The sequence below is a fragment of the Bemisia tabaci genome, chromosome 2 (genome assembly GCF_918797505.1).
Source record: "Bemisia tabaci chromosome 2, PGI_BMITA_v3".
Lineage (NCBI taxonomy): Eukaryota > Metazoa > Arthropoda > Insecta > Hemiptera > Aleyrodidae > Bemisia > Bemisia tabaci.
The window spans coordinates 63,920,964-63,936,091 of NC_092794.1; the positions used below are offsets into that span (position 1 = coordinate 63,920,964).

At 38.4% G+C, this 15,128-nt stretch overlaps 1 protein-coding gene across 1 annotated transcript in view; it reads right to left on the bottom strand.

Moving 5' to 3' along the window:
- Positions 1-14,737, bottom strand: part of LOC109039652 (sodium/potassium/calcium exchanger 5) — a 43,495-nt gene extending 28,758 nt beyond the window's left edge. Inside the window, exon 1 of the mRNA XM_019055241.2 lies at positions 13,624-14,737. Coding sequence (XP_018910786.1) covers positions 13,624-13,738 — 115 coding nt within the window. The 5' untranslated portion in view covers positions 13,739-14,737. The remainder of the gene's footprint in view (positions 1-13,623) is intronic.
- Between the last annotated feature and the right edge of the window lie 391 nt (positions 14,738-15,128).

Below are 15,128 nucleotides of genomic sequence, written 5' to 3' on the forward strand. Positions count from 1 at the left end.
TTAGCTTGTAATCTTGGGTTTATGAATGATCTAAATGGATTCAACCGGAAAGAGCACGTACTGAAGAGCGTCTTCAATTGTCGCGCTGCAACTGTCCACCCTCTTTCTAAAATCTGTACTCTTGCTCACTTATCAATATGGCAAGATGTGGACCGAGGTGTCCTATAAAACAACTAGTTGACTGGTTCAGTGTAGGTGTAAGAAGTACCATTAGCACTAAAATTCATCCTTAATTTCTCGCGGAAAAAAATCTAATTTTACACTGAATGCATTTGGAGTAACTGGTGCAATCATGGGAATGACCACACCCACTGATTCCTTTGATCAAGATTATTATTATAATTATTTGATGCATATGTATTTCTTTCTTTTTGGTTTGGAAACTTCAACGTTGAACACGAGAGACCTTGAGGTTTTTTCGAGGTTTCAATACGATTTTCCTTATTTCCGAGCGACATCAAATGACAATTTTTCCTAGTTTTACTAAGGTTTAAACCCTCCGAAAACCAGGAAAAACTGCGTCAATTTTCCAGCACAATTGGCTCGCCTCAAGGAAAGTTCCGATAGACTTCAACACCTTACATCAAAGTGTGCCTCCGAAGTCTCGCTTTGTCAACTGCATTGTTGTAATTATTATTCCTGCAGGTGAGTATTAGATGGTGAGTGACACATTTTGAATAAGAAATAGAAGAGGAATAAGTAGTAGTAGAAGAAGTTGAATGAGAAAAAGGAGAAGAAAAAGTATAAAATACTTTTGGACATTCTTATCAATTATTTGTTAAAATGTGAAAAAAGACAGATTTATTATTCATGCTTGTACCATTTTCATAAAACTATAAAAAAGCACACTTGACTGTTCGGCAACTCCAACATCAGAGAGTCCTGATGACGGTTTTATCTCAGTTTTCTCATCAAGTGACAACATTAAATTTTAAGTCGAACATGACAAACCTCCTAACACGGGATTAAGAAGATCAAAGTTAAGCGCATTGAAGTCTGATGCGCCAATTTTGAGTCTATAGCACGTTCGGTAAAATTTCTGTTGATGATAAGGTAACCTGGAGAGGACACTCAACTTGAGAGCTAAAACACGTGTTAAGAGGTTTAAGTCGAGAGCTCATGCAGTATGCTGCTTTTCTCTACGCATTCATTTTCTCGGTCAAGATCTGTATGCTGTCAAGAAATCCAAAAGAGACACATTTTCTGGTAATTGGGTTTTTTAGATTTAAATTAGGAAGCTTTTAAACTAGACAAATTATGAAAAACCTCGAGGAGAATTATCTTGAAATTTATCGATGTACCACAAAATTTGGAGTCATAGAGGAGATGTACGTAGGTACGTATGCTGATTACTGATCATACTATATTTTCATTCAAACTGAGTCTTATCTGTGGGTAAAATATTAATTTTACATTGATTTAATCAGCATTGTCTGAAAATACGTGCATTAAGTTAGCTGTTTGGGCGGATCTTCATGACGGTTTCAATTGGCTAAGAAAAAGGCAATTTTTTTCTAGTGATGTGTAGTAGCTGGACGGATTTTGCAATAATGAAACCGAAATTAGAAGCTACAATGCTGCTGAAATAGTATTTTTTTGGACTTATTCATCGAATTCTCCAAAAAAATGTAAAAATATATATAATTTTCATGGCATCTTCAAGCTAAAATAAACGTTGGAAATATAGAACTATCCCGATATAGAATTTTATTTATTAAAACATAAACCAACAAAATCTTAGTTTATTTGATGAAAGTATTCAAACCAACAGGTGACATGTAGGTATCATAGGTTTCCAGGATTTGTTTAATTCAGACACGAGACATAGTTCCTTATTTATGATTTTTCATTTTTTAATTTGTTTGTCACCCAAAATACTTATCCAACGACCTCTATTCACAAAGACGAGCAAGGTTTATTTGTGGAGCTTGACACACTGAAAATCAAGTAAACCCGCAAGCGCGAGAGAATTGTCACACGGTGTCGGAAGAAAGGGATTAAAAGTCACTTTCACTTGCTTACTAAAGTCCTTGAGCCTCTTTCATTTTAAGATCGAGCATGTATGGTGGATTAATGAATTAAATACTGGCATTACAGATAAGTCCCGTGCCAATCGTAATTAATGGTTATTTCTAAAAATACCATGAAAATCCCTCGTCACCTGCCACGGCGAGTTTTTCGTGTGATGAAGAGTAAAGCTAAAAACAAGGACCGGAAAAAGAGAGTAAAGCTAAAAACAAGGACAGGAAAAAGCCGAAAATTACCGGAAATAGCCGAATGATTGTCATAGGGCAGGGCCGGATTCACCTACTTGCCGCCCATGGGCCACCTATATTTTGGCGCCCCCTCCTCATTCGTTTTGAAACTCGATAAAAACCATCAAATGAACGTGCCAGCGGGGGAGGGGTGCATAAGACGCTTGTACTCGTGTTGAACACATTTTTTGGGAAAGCCCTGTCAACACTACTATCAAAAGTTCACGAAACATTGCGCGAAAGTTAAGTTCCGTAAATCTATCCCTGTGTGGACAAGGCCTTCCATTCATAAGAAATGAACGATGAAATTATGAAAGAACAAACATAAATTTGGTTCAATGATTTTAACTTCCGCCGCCGCGCCGCGCATACCGCACCGTGTTGGACGCAATACGTGAAGTATTCACGCAGTCTTGTAGGCGCTATGCGTTTCACGCTGACCGCACTAAGTTTGGCGCAATGGGTGAAGTATTCATGCATTCTTGTAGGCGCTTTCCGTTTCACGCTAACAACAATGACCGCACTGTGTTTGGTGCAATGCGTGAAGTATTCGTGCAGTCTTATAGGCGCTCATATGTGTTACATGCCGATCGCCGCGCCGAGGGCTTCTCCTTTTCATCTCAAGTCCTCGTCATCAATTCTCTCTCAGTCCAAATTGCGTGTTTGGTTTCTCTCGTAACTCGACTTATTGAGGGTGCTTGTCTCTTGTATCACCAAGAGACGACAAAATTAGAAATTACTATAATCTCAGGAAACGAGAGATTTTGTCGCCTTTTCTAGTTTGTAATTTTGTTTTTATAAATTTTTTTTTTTTTTTTTATACCTACACATTAAAAAATTGCAAATTTTTGCCGCCCCTTCGATTTGCCGCCGTGGGCCGTGGCCCATGTCGCCACCCCCTTAATCTGGCCCTGTCAGAGGCAAGAAGAGGTTGACGCCCCTTTGGGGAGGAGGAAAACTTAAATTTCCTAAAAAGTATGTATGCTCAACATCCATGATCTGAGTATGTTGTTTAAGGAGCCAATATGAAAATTCTCACATTGCTGCGTGTTACAGCATGTGGTAAAAAGAGTTTGTAGTGTACACGAATTCGCGGTGAACGCTTAATCCAAGTGTTCGAAAGTGGTACTTTGGATCGATACAGTCAAATCATTTTTGATTGACTTTCGAGGTGACACAAGAAAAATTCGGAAAACTTGATTGCTGATTTAACAAATAAATTGTTAAAAAATATGTCCGACATGTTCCAAATGTACATTTTACAGTAAGGTTTATGTGGTTAAATTAGAATTTTTTCGTTGTAAAATCTACATTGAAACACGTCGGATACTTTTTTTAACTACAAAATTGTTAAATCAGGTATTCCATTTTTTCCGAGAAAATTTATTTATAAGTCCGAAGTCAAAAATGGATCATTAATAACCGCATCGCAAACGAAGATTTCAAATACTCTGTTCCGAATTTTAAGGCAAGTTATCATGATCGTATTTTAGCTTAAAACCGGAGAATATGTGATCAATGTTATTAAATGTATAATTTAAGAATAAAAATTTGTTTTAAAAAAAATTACATTCCATTCATCGACGAGTTGGTGAGAAAATATATGTACTTACGGAATGCTTTACAACAATTAATTTTTGTCTGATGAGGTTATTTTATCTTTCTCTTTCCCCGCATTTTTTCGACGAAAAGTGTACGATCTTTGGCATTCGGGTCGACGACACAGATTATTAGTGTGTTTTTGTCTGTGGAACAGTTTAGGCATGCAATTTTAAGAACTAATAATGACATTCATGAGACTACGTGTTCGATGAATCACTGCTATAATTCGTCGCTTGTCTGATAAAAGGTGTAACTACACGTTGAGATGAGCCTGGAAAAGCAGTGAGTTTCATGGACGGCAGGTTTCATCGCGAAGCGTAAGTATGTCCTTTTGTCGAGAGGGCGACAAATTTGGTATCGGTCGAACATTTCGTTGTTTCCCAGCGGCGGGAACGTAACAACGAGTATATTCTAATGTTGCAAATTAGATCAAATCAATTGAATGTTTACAAAAATAGGAACACGAAAAAAAAAACCTAATATTTTTTTTATTTTTGCATAAAGTCTAAAGGAAAATCGGTTAAATTTTTCCATCAGAAATACCCAGAGACAAATAGAGACCGAGCACGTTGGGTTTTCAGTGAGGCACATCTAATTCTCGGGGATCCAACGGAACAACAGTCATGTATTTTCTGATTTCGCCTAAAGTTGACTGATGCTACTCGGCTGTTGGCATTATGGCGGCTTGTTTACATTCTTCCTAATCAATTGCAAAGCGGAAAATTTTCCAATTTTTCATTTGAAACTCTTCCAAATTGTCATAAAATGACCTATTAGAAGGTAAAAAATTAATTCGCCCCTTTTAATCAACATTTGTGATACTTTCGGTGGTTTCACTTTATGTAGTGAGAAGCAGATTCCTCGAGACTCTGAGCCTGGTCCGCAGATTGTTCAACTTCATAATGGATAATTTTAGTTATCGAACTTTCTTTTGACTTTAAATGGTGTATAATTTTTTCTAGACTGTATCAATACCTTGTGATCAAATTCTCAATCTATTAACCTCCATATCATGTCGCAGGATAGAGATATTTTAGCTATTTGAGATCTGTCAAGAACCTGATCACAGCAGCACTGCCAGTCTTACAGATACACTGTATTGAAATTTGACGAAAAAAAATTTACTGTCTATGTCATAAGCTGCTCACTATGATAAGTATTAATCGTGGATCAAATGCTTGATGTCTCCAACATCCTATCTCTAAGCCTGATGAAGTGCGTTGAAAGCGGAGTGTTATGGCTGCGAAGCGTCGATATTTGTTGTTAAGGAGGCGTGTAAATGAAACGTTTGGATAAGCTCGCAAGCTGTACGAATTCTTTTGTGTGTGGAAAATAACTGAATGTCCAGAATTCTAAACATCTGACTGTATCTCAAGTACCTAAAAGAAATGTTGGTCAGGTCAGAGTTTGTGAATCCTTGGCAGCAGTTAATGCAATTCTTCTACTTATTTTAGGCCTTCGCTCATCAAAGTTAGGTAAGTAAGAGACCGCTCAGATCCATCATATTATGCTTGTCAGTATTAGCCCATAACTCCATAGTGTAAAAATCCTTGGAGGGTGAAGTGCCCATCATCTGATGGAGTTCCTGAGATTTGTTTAAGAACTTTTCTTCCTGATTATTCTCTCAATTTTACCAGAATTGTCTCTTCCACCACCATCATAAAGTATTTCAACCTTGCATTAAATGAGAAATGATGTATACGCTATTAGAATTCCTAAAATTGGGAGTCGTGAAACAAATAAAGTAGCTTCACCGTAAACATTTGCTAGCTCAGTTGGCAGTAAAACTCTCATTAATTCGGTGAAAATAAAAGTAAATGTTTTTTCTTCGCTCATTTCGATGAGGAAACACATTGAATACATATAAATTGTGATACTGGATGCAACTAATACTACTTCCTGTAAAATTGGAAAATGTGTAACTCGAAAAAAGGAAAGAGGATCTCACCAGAGTGCTCTCTTACAACTTATAGATCAAAATTCGTGATATTTCGGCCCTTAAAGGTTCTTTCATCATTCAGAAATAAAGAAACTAAATTTAGTTTGAACAGGCATCTTTCAAGAAAGAAATGTGACAGCTTATTTGCAGTTTTTAGCTTTTTCATAATGCGTCAAATCTACCTCTTGACGAGAACAGGCGAAGATTCAATCCGCGCACTACTTATTGTTGGTTTACATTTCTCACTTACCAAACTTTAATGAGCAAAGTTGTTAAGTACGTAGGAGAATTTCAGTAACTGCTGCCAAGGATTCACAAACTCTGACCTGACCAACATTTCCTTCAGGTACTTGAGATACGGTCAGATGTTTAGAATTCTGGACATTCAGTTATTTTTCACACACAAAAGAAATTGTACTGCTTACAGGCTTATCCAACCGTTTCATTTACACAGCTCCTTAAAGACACATATCGACTCTTCAGTCGAAATGCTCCGCATTCAATGCATTACATCAGGCTTCGGGATAGGATTTTGGAAACAGAATTATTTACAGAGAATTATCTTGAAAAAATTACACACCATTTACAGTCAAAGAACATTTCGATTGCTAAAATAATTATCCATATGGTATATGGAAGTTGAACAATCTGAGGACCAGGCTGTCTCGAGGAATCTGTTTCTCACTGCAAGAAGTGAAACCACCGAAAGTATCACAAATGTTGAGTAGAAGGGGTGAATTAATTATTTACTTGGTAAAAAGTCATTTTATGACAAATTCGGAGAGTTTCAAAGGAAAAATTGGAAAATTTTCCGCTTTGCAAGTGATAAGGAAGAATGTAAACAAATCGCCATATTACCAAAAGCTCACCAGATGCGACTAGCACCAGTCAACTTTAGGCGAAATCAGAAAAATGATGACCGTTGTTTTGTTGAATCCGCGAGAATTAGATGTGCCTCACTCAAAATACATTGGCGGAATAGGGCGTGCTCGGTCTCTATTTGTCTCTGGAAATACCAAACAGTTTTATGGTGAAAATACAATGCACCACTAGACAAGGTATGAAAATAAGTAATACGGCACATATATTCCACGCAAAACACGCGTTAATCATATCGAACAATTTCAAAATTAATTCGTAAGTGTGAAATAAAGGTGCGTAATTTACATTTTTAATCAGTAAATTCAAACTTCCCGCTCGCAATAAAAACACGAGGTAAAGAACTACAGATTGATTTCACACAAATTCCTTTCCTCCTCTATAGGAAGAATTTTTAATTTTGTGAAAATGAAGTTGTATGCAGTAGACAGGAACATTTTTCTATCGAAAACATATCCCGAAACTAGTACACTTTAGTGTTGTAGTGAAAGTATACTTTAGTGCCCGATTTTGCTTCAGTTTTTCGGTAAGCATGGAGGTGTAAATTGACATAAATAACAGTCATTTTACAACTTATGAGTTGAATTTGGAAATAGATAATGTGTCTATCATATTATACGTAAAGTGCCTACACAGTAACACGTAGGGGGTTTGAGAAGAAAGTATCGACCGTGAATTTCTTTTGAACGAATTCTAATATAAAAAAAACGCCGAAACACGTATTCAATATTTCAAGGGGGACCCATTTTCCGCACATTCGCACTTTCGGGTCCCCCAGAAAGCGGTCCGGCACTTTTCGATATTTAAATATGTTCAAAAGATATTCAAGGTGAATAATTTCTTTCGAAACACCCTGTATATTTTGGTTCTTAAAAACCCTGTCTAGTAGTCAATTTCTAGGTAGAATCATGGGCAAAACACTGAACGTTTAGTTCCCACGATCGAACTTCTTTCGAGTGCATTGACAAAGCCATTCTACTAACTATGATCAGTGACTAGTCTTCTAACTATGATCAGTGGATCGACAAAGCCCGTAATCTCAACGAATTTAACTCTGTTTCAATACATGCAAAATGAACTATAGGAGACCAGATACTAGTGGAAGATCATTTTCTTCAAAATGACGCAGAAATCATCTCCAAGCAAGCGAGAAATTTCGAATTCCACAGTATGAATGTGGTATGTCAATTTGCATTGATTCACCTTCACTTAAAAATGTAGTCAAAATGACCTTACGCGAGCAAAAAAATTATCCAGAGGCCCCTTTTAAAATACGCATAACGCTAAAAATCGAGTTTTTGCCTTTCCCATCTCCCCGTAACGCACTCGTAACGCAAGCTTATACCCGTTCTTAACAATCCTCCATGGATCTCTTTTAGACTCCTTCCCCCAATTAGTAAAATCACTGGCACCCCGTAACTTGTTCGTCATTTGAGAAAAAAAATTAATAGAGATAAGGATAAACGAAGAAACTGAAGGTAAAAAGAGTGGTTTGAGCATTTTTTAGATCCTTGACATTTTTGAATGTGCGAGTCTGAAAACCTAAGAGAGGATTCTCACTTCTGAGCAAATTAAATTAAGAATTACACTATTTTTGCAACGTGCCGATGAAATCAAGCGCCAGAAACAGCTTATGCGTCATGCCATACGAAGCGTACTTTTCAAACACAGCAACAAACATACGAGGTGTTGTTTATGACTCGGTACAAAATCAGCGTTCAAGCAGCGTAGTCAACCTCGTGTTGACTGAGTCTTCACTCATCTATAGAAAATTTCCCCATAAAAGTTATTAAAAATAAGATTATATGGTGAAAATTGGCAACAACCATGGTATTCCCGCAAAGGCGCACCCAAGCTCCGTGCAAAACCCACGCGATATTTTGGTGGGAGGAGAAAGTAGCCATCGCGGGGGGGGGGGGGGGGGGGGGCGAAGCGGGACAGTAGCGGATAAATCAAGATTCCTGTGTCTGTTTCAAAATAATAACAACAAGGAAAAAGGGGGGGGGGCATATCCTTGACAACTTGGGTTGAAATGGGCAACTAACTGCTCATACAAATTGAAAATCTTCCGCTCTTACGATTGTCACAGGTACAATTGAACGTGTTTATGCCAAAATGAACTATGTCGCACGCTAGTGGCGCGGCGTGCTTTGTGATATATCGATTGATCGGTCATTTAAACCTATGGAAAAGTATCGATTAACACGGTGTTCGCAGTGAACACCTCAATAATCGATTCTTTACCATAGTTTCAAATGTGGAAATATCGATAGATCGCAAAGCATGCCATGCCACTGTCTCACGCAAACCCTGGGCACACAGTTCCTTTCAGCATAAATACGAGCAATTGTTTTCCTCTGCTTTTCCAGTCGACTTCCCTGAGCTTTGTGCAGCCACCCACTATTAAATGTGCTAATTCTTCGACGACTTGAGGTTTTCCTATTATTGTCACACAATTTGTCAGGGTCACAGTTAGGAGGGAGTAACGATAGTGCCAATTTTTGAGGAATAGGCGGAATTTTTGACTTGGGAATCATTCTCCGGGCAAATTTGTCCACCAGTTCTGACAACCTTCGGTTCGGTCTTCAGAGATTAGGAGAGAAGCACAAAATTAGCCGATAGATAATGCCTGAACTGCGATAGTTCACTACACGTAATGCATCTTCCGCGAAAGGGGCGGCACAGTTTGGGAATCGACGGAATAAAAGTTAATCATGTCACATTAATGATGGTATGAGTAACATAAAACAGGTGACGTCAACATTTTGTCTATACACCGAACAGAGGGTGCGCCTTAAGAAAGTGTTATTTGTAAAAATAAATCAAGAGATAATGTGTAGTCTGAGAAAGAAAAGGATTTAGCCAAGGTGTTATAGTTATCACTGCTTTATTTATTTTATAAACATTTTAGACGCTAAAGCTTTTCGGCTCGCGGCCATCATCAGAGCATAAAAAAGGTCAAAACTACAAAACTACAACAACTTTAACAAAGACTTAAAAAACATTATGCTGGTGACTATTATTGACAACTTGCCGCTGTGCGATTATCGGCATTAATTTACCTAGGTGTGCTGAAGTCTAGACTGCAGCACACCTAAATTAACGCCGATAATCGCACAGCGGCAAGATGATGCGCAGCGGATGATGGCCGCGAGCCGAAAAGCTTTAGCGTCTAAAATGTTTATAAAATAAATAAAGCAGTGATAACCATAACACCTTGGCTAAATCCTTTTCTTTCTCATACTGAAAATGGTGTTACTAAGCATAAACGATTTCATAATGTGTAGTCATAGAATGAACAGCCAGTGATAGACTTTCGTTTTTATTTATGTACCTATATATAATAGCTAAATTAAGTGCTAAAATAAAAAAAATTCCGGATATAGGGTAGCTAAAATATTCCTAAAATCGTAATTGTATTTTTTTTATTGGGCCCTTTTAATAATAACATTCAACAACTGGCAAGTGTTTGATTTTTTGACTGTACACGATTCTAATAATTCTTCATTCCTCTTTAATTTCAAAATAAATGGAATAAAACGAATCCATTTTCAAATAGTGCCTTTTATAAGAAATTAGGGAGCAACGACCGCTGACCGCTTCGCTATTCGACCCTCTGATGCGCTTCGCGCTTCCGCTTACCATTATGGTTTTATATTACATTTTTATAGTGCGTGATAGAGTACAATACGTAAAAATAATACAATTGTAGGTTGGTATAGAGCATGTCATTAAAAGTTGGAAGAGGGCATAAAATCTGTCACTTGATCATTCTTTTTCTGACACCTATTTGAGAATATGTTTAAAAGCTCTTTTCCATTGAACGTCTTTCGCCTCTGTCATGCAGGGATTTTTAGGTTTTGAAAGAGCGGATACTGCATCTTTTAAAACATGATTGGAAGAGAGTAAAGTAGGTCAAGTAGATGCATAAATTACATTTTATTCAACCAGATGCATTTCGGCCCATGGGACCATCTTCAGTAATATACATATCGGAGCACAGCGTACAAGCAAATATACATGCAAAATCGAAAGGCATGGAATTAAGAATAAAACTACGGGTACTAACTACATTTAGTGCCTTTCGATTTTGCATGTATATTTGCTTGTATGCTGTGCTCTCATATGTATACTACTGAAGATGGCCCCATGGGCCGAAATGCATCTGGTTGAATAAAATGTAATTTATGCATCTACTTGGCCTACCTTACTCTCTTCCAATCAGTGATTTTTAAAAAAAATTAATGCATCGTGAAAATTGATCAGATCCTCTATGATAAAACAAATATAATTCCCTTATGGATGACCGAACCATCCGATTCATTCTACAGAGTTCCAAGGATAGGATCTCATGAGGCGTTTTAAACTAGTCATTCCATATTGTTGAATTCCTTTCCATTACTCTATGCCTCGCTATAGATGCATAATAAAATTATACAGTACATAGAGTCGTAATGTCAATAGGAAAGCTGGCACCAGTTTTAAGCATTTACAAGGTCCCGAATCCCGAGACTCCTTTGTCACGCCGCACAATGGATCGAGTCAATTGGAGAGGTCGGACAAAATTTGGAAACTTTAAACGCTTTTAACTCCGTTTATACAAAATTTTGAGGTTTTAAAAGTGAGTCAATTGGATGCATCGTAAAATTGTCTTCTAGGAACACCCCTTCAAATTAAAAATGTGGCGAAATAAACGTTTAAATTTGCAATTTTAGTGAAAAATCTCATGCCCGATCTCTCTCATTGACTCGATCCACTGTGCGCCGGGTCACTTTTTTGATACATAATCGATTATTTTTGATACACGGGGGCGCGACTATCTGATGTAAACAAAGAGGATAGGAATTACTACGTATTCTACATCGCCATTTTGGATCGAAAATGTTTCGAAAAAGTAACCGAGGCTCGGCACACACCGGGCTCGGAACTCCTCGACCCGAACATGGCGCAGGGCGCTAGCTCTCCAATTCACATTACGACTCTCTCTACTCTATGAATATGCTCTACGATGATGATCGACGAAACGGCATATTAGCAAAGCGCAAGCAGAGGAATTTTCTCGAAGTAACCACCGCAAATACTCTTTGTCTTTCACACTTTAAAACCCAGAATTTGCTACGTTTATTTTTTTGCCTCCAGTCTAACCTAGATCAATGACACCTGATTGGCATCTTGTCAGCCGCGAATTGCGATTAAGTATTAGTAGCCGAAGGCACGCTGTTGAACTATTCCTATTCCACTCAGATACGAGGGAAATAGAGACAATTTATACAACATTTGACACTTGGCTCAACTCATAGCACTTAAGATTAGGCCATGAAAAACTTCTAGCCATCCACTCAAGGAGTGTTCCACTGTTCCATGCACCGTTATTCGTTTGATCTCCATTATCGCGGTAGCCAAACATTATAACAAAGTAATGCATATCGCAGTCGTTAGTAAGATACGCTATTGAAAGATGAAATCGCTATTTTCGTCTTGAAAGCCACTTTTACATAAATACGGCCTACTCCAGATTGATTTGGGAAAAATGGCATTTATTGGATGAATTTTCAGAGTAAATGTGAAGCAAGATATCCTCATAATATCCTGTTGACTCTAACTTTCCAGCTGTACAAATCGCTCATGAACTAATTCTAGGCAATGACTACAACAATGGCGTAACGTGTTTTGCGATGTCGATGTATCAATTGATCCGCCGTTTGAACCAATGGAAAAGGATCGATAAACAGGGTGACCGCAACGAGCACCTTAATAATCGGTCCTTTATCACAACATCGAATGGGGAAATATCGATTATCCGTCATTGGACTGAAATCGAAGCAAATAACTCCGAGGCTTACTATTTGCGCGACATGTAGTTGACTCAAAATCACGCTGAAACCTATCCATTCAATCGCTAGCTACTGTGATCTTTGGATAACCGTATTGCATCATACGGCACTTCATAACTGCCGTTCAAAAAGCTCAATTATAGGAGGAATTATCACACGCGGCCAGATGAACAGAATCAGAAGCGGATCCAGCAATTTGGCATAACCGGATTGCCTCCATTTAAAACTATGCTAAATAATCGATTCTTGTCGGAGCACCTGGTCCCTCCTAGAATCGATACATTTCCATAAGTTTAAATGGAGGAAATCCGGTGTTGCCAAATTGCTGGATCCGCCAATGAACAGAATCAATGGATGGACACGATTGAATATGGTGTGGACTATTTATCATGCTTCTCTAAAGATGGAAGATAAATGTTTGATTGTTGAGGAATCAGGTATAAAAAAACTGAATTTATTGTTAGGTGAGAGAAATCATGTATCATTTTGGATGACGTCGTTTTCAGTGTTTTCCAAAAAGCAGAATTCCCGTTCTTTGTGAAAAACGGAACTCATTATTCCAAAAAATCTCATTACACTTTAGGTGGTAATCTATAGTTTTTGACCACTAAAAGGTGGATCTACCTATGCATCTATGACTCTTACATTTGAAAAAAGTATAATTTTTTCTGGAATGGTTCCGCGTCCTTAAGATGTTTGTGTTTTGGATATATTATAAAAATTGGATGCGTTCCTGCATTCTCTAGAGTGATTTTGTTGTTGGTTTGTTTGTTTTTTGTAAATTTTCTTTTAAACATTTTTAGTGCTCATTATGTGTTTTTTGCAGCCGAAGTTATTCTTAAGTCACAAAAAGTTCTTTTTCGATAAATTTGTGATAAAAATTTTTTACCCTCCAATCTCCTCACCGCATAAAACGTATCTGTGTTATTTTAATGATAAGCCGCACATCTTATTACATGGCAATGGAAATCAGAAAAAAAACGTGGATAGCTAACTGAATGCAAATCGAGGCACACCAATGACCAGAGGAGGGGGCATATGGCAAGGTCTTGCAGTCTCCGCCGCCACGATTTTGGCGTAAAAAGTTGAAAGAGCAAGGTGAAAGGTTACTTACACAACGTGTTACTAGTGAGAGCATCGGTGGTATTCTCCACAGCAGTCAGTGGCCGGCAATAGATGAAACACCACACGCACACACAGAAACACCAGCGTAATTTCACTGACCCCATAGTTCCAATACTACTCACGAGGTCCGAAAATAAACAGGACCCACGGATGCGCGAGGGTTGAGGTTAGGTATTCTAGGTAAAAATCAGGTCGAGTAAAATGTGAGCACAAACGACACCCATAGTGATGGAGTAGCAGTATTTAGTTCTCATTTACGCTGAAATTTACAACTCAGCGTCAATTTAGGCTGAAACCCCACATGTGGTCGATCCAATTGCTTCTAAAAAAGATTAATACCTTATTGTTACGTTTAATAATTTAGTTTCTGCTGGCACAACAAAAAAAGTCAATTTGATCAATTATTAAACTTCACCAAGTATCTCTGAGGGTTTGATTGTAGAAAATATGGCACAGGAGACGATTTTTCACTAGATCGTAGCTATTTTACGATACAAGATCAAATATATGTTCCCGGAAAAGGGTCAAAAATTCTTTGGCAATCAACCTAGTTATCGAAAGCACAACATGAATCTAATACAACACAAATATATTAATCTTTACGAAGTATTTGTAAAGTGTATGGCACGGTTCACTAAGACCTAGTTCGTCTAAAAATATATAAAGTCGAATTTTTATTTATTCGATAATTTATTTACTCTTCGAGAGGAGAAGGTGGGGAATTTTTTTTTTGGCATCGGAATGGGAGCCTCCGTTAGGCACCGGCATGAAACCCGACGGTGGATAAGACGAGGCTCGAAGATCACTGTCGGAAGAAACGCGAGCGAGGAAACTTTAAAAATTCGCGAGTTCAGGGGCGGGGTGGGGGGTGGGGGTAAAGTTGGGGGGTGCTCGGCGGCGGAGCTCGGCGCACGATCGCGGAGGAGGACTTGAGAGGACCGCGCCGAATCTGAACTGACCGGGGCTGGAGGACCGGAGTCGACGAGGGCAGGTCAAGAATTTGCATCGCCCGACGACGCCGCCGATGCCGATGCTGCGACGCCGACGCTCGCGAACACTCGCCGACACTCGCGCTTCTCGCGGATCGCTCGCACTCGCGCTTCGCAGACGCCAAACTCCGGGCCCGTGCCCGTGAGAGGCTCCGCCACGCTCGCGCTCCTGCCAAATGGCCTTATTAATCAACAATTTTTATGTGCTAAGAAAGAACGCCGTATGAGCCTTTACACGATGCCAGATTTTCGTCAATAAAACGATGATTTACTAATAAAAATTGGGAATATTTTCCCTCAATTTTTCAAACAATTTTGTTAGCAATTGTATCTAAAACATCTGAAAATTTCGAACAATACGCATGATTTTCTTCAAAAATACACACTTTATCCGGGGTAATTTGGCAACTCTCGAATGTTCATAGGGCGTTCTTCCATAGCACGGCAAAATACTGCGTTAAGCAGAAAGGAACCAAGCCGCAGATATTGCCAAATTTGATTGGGT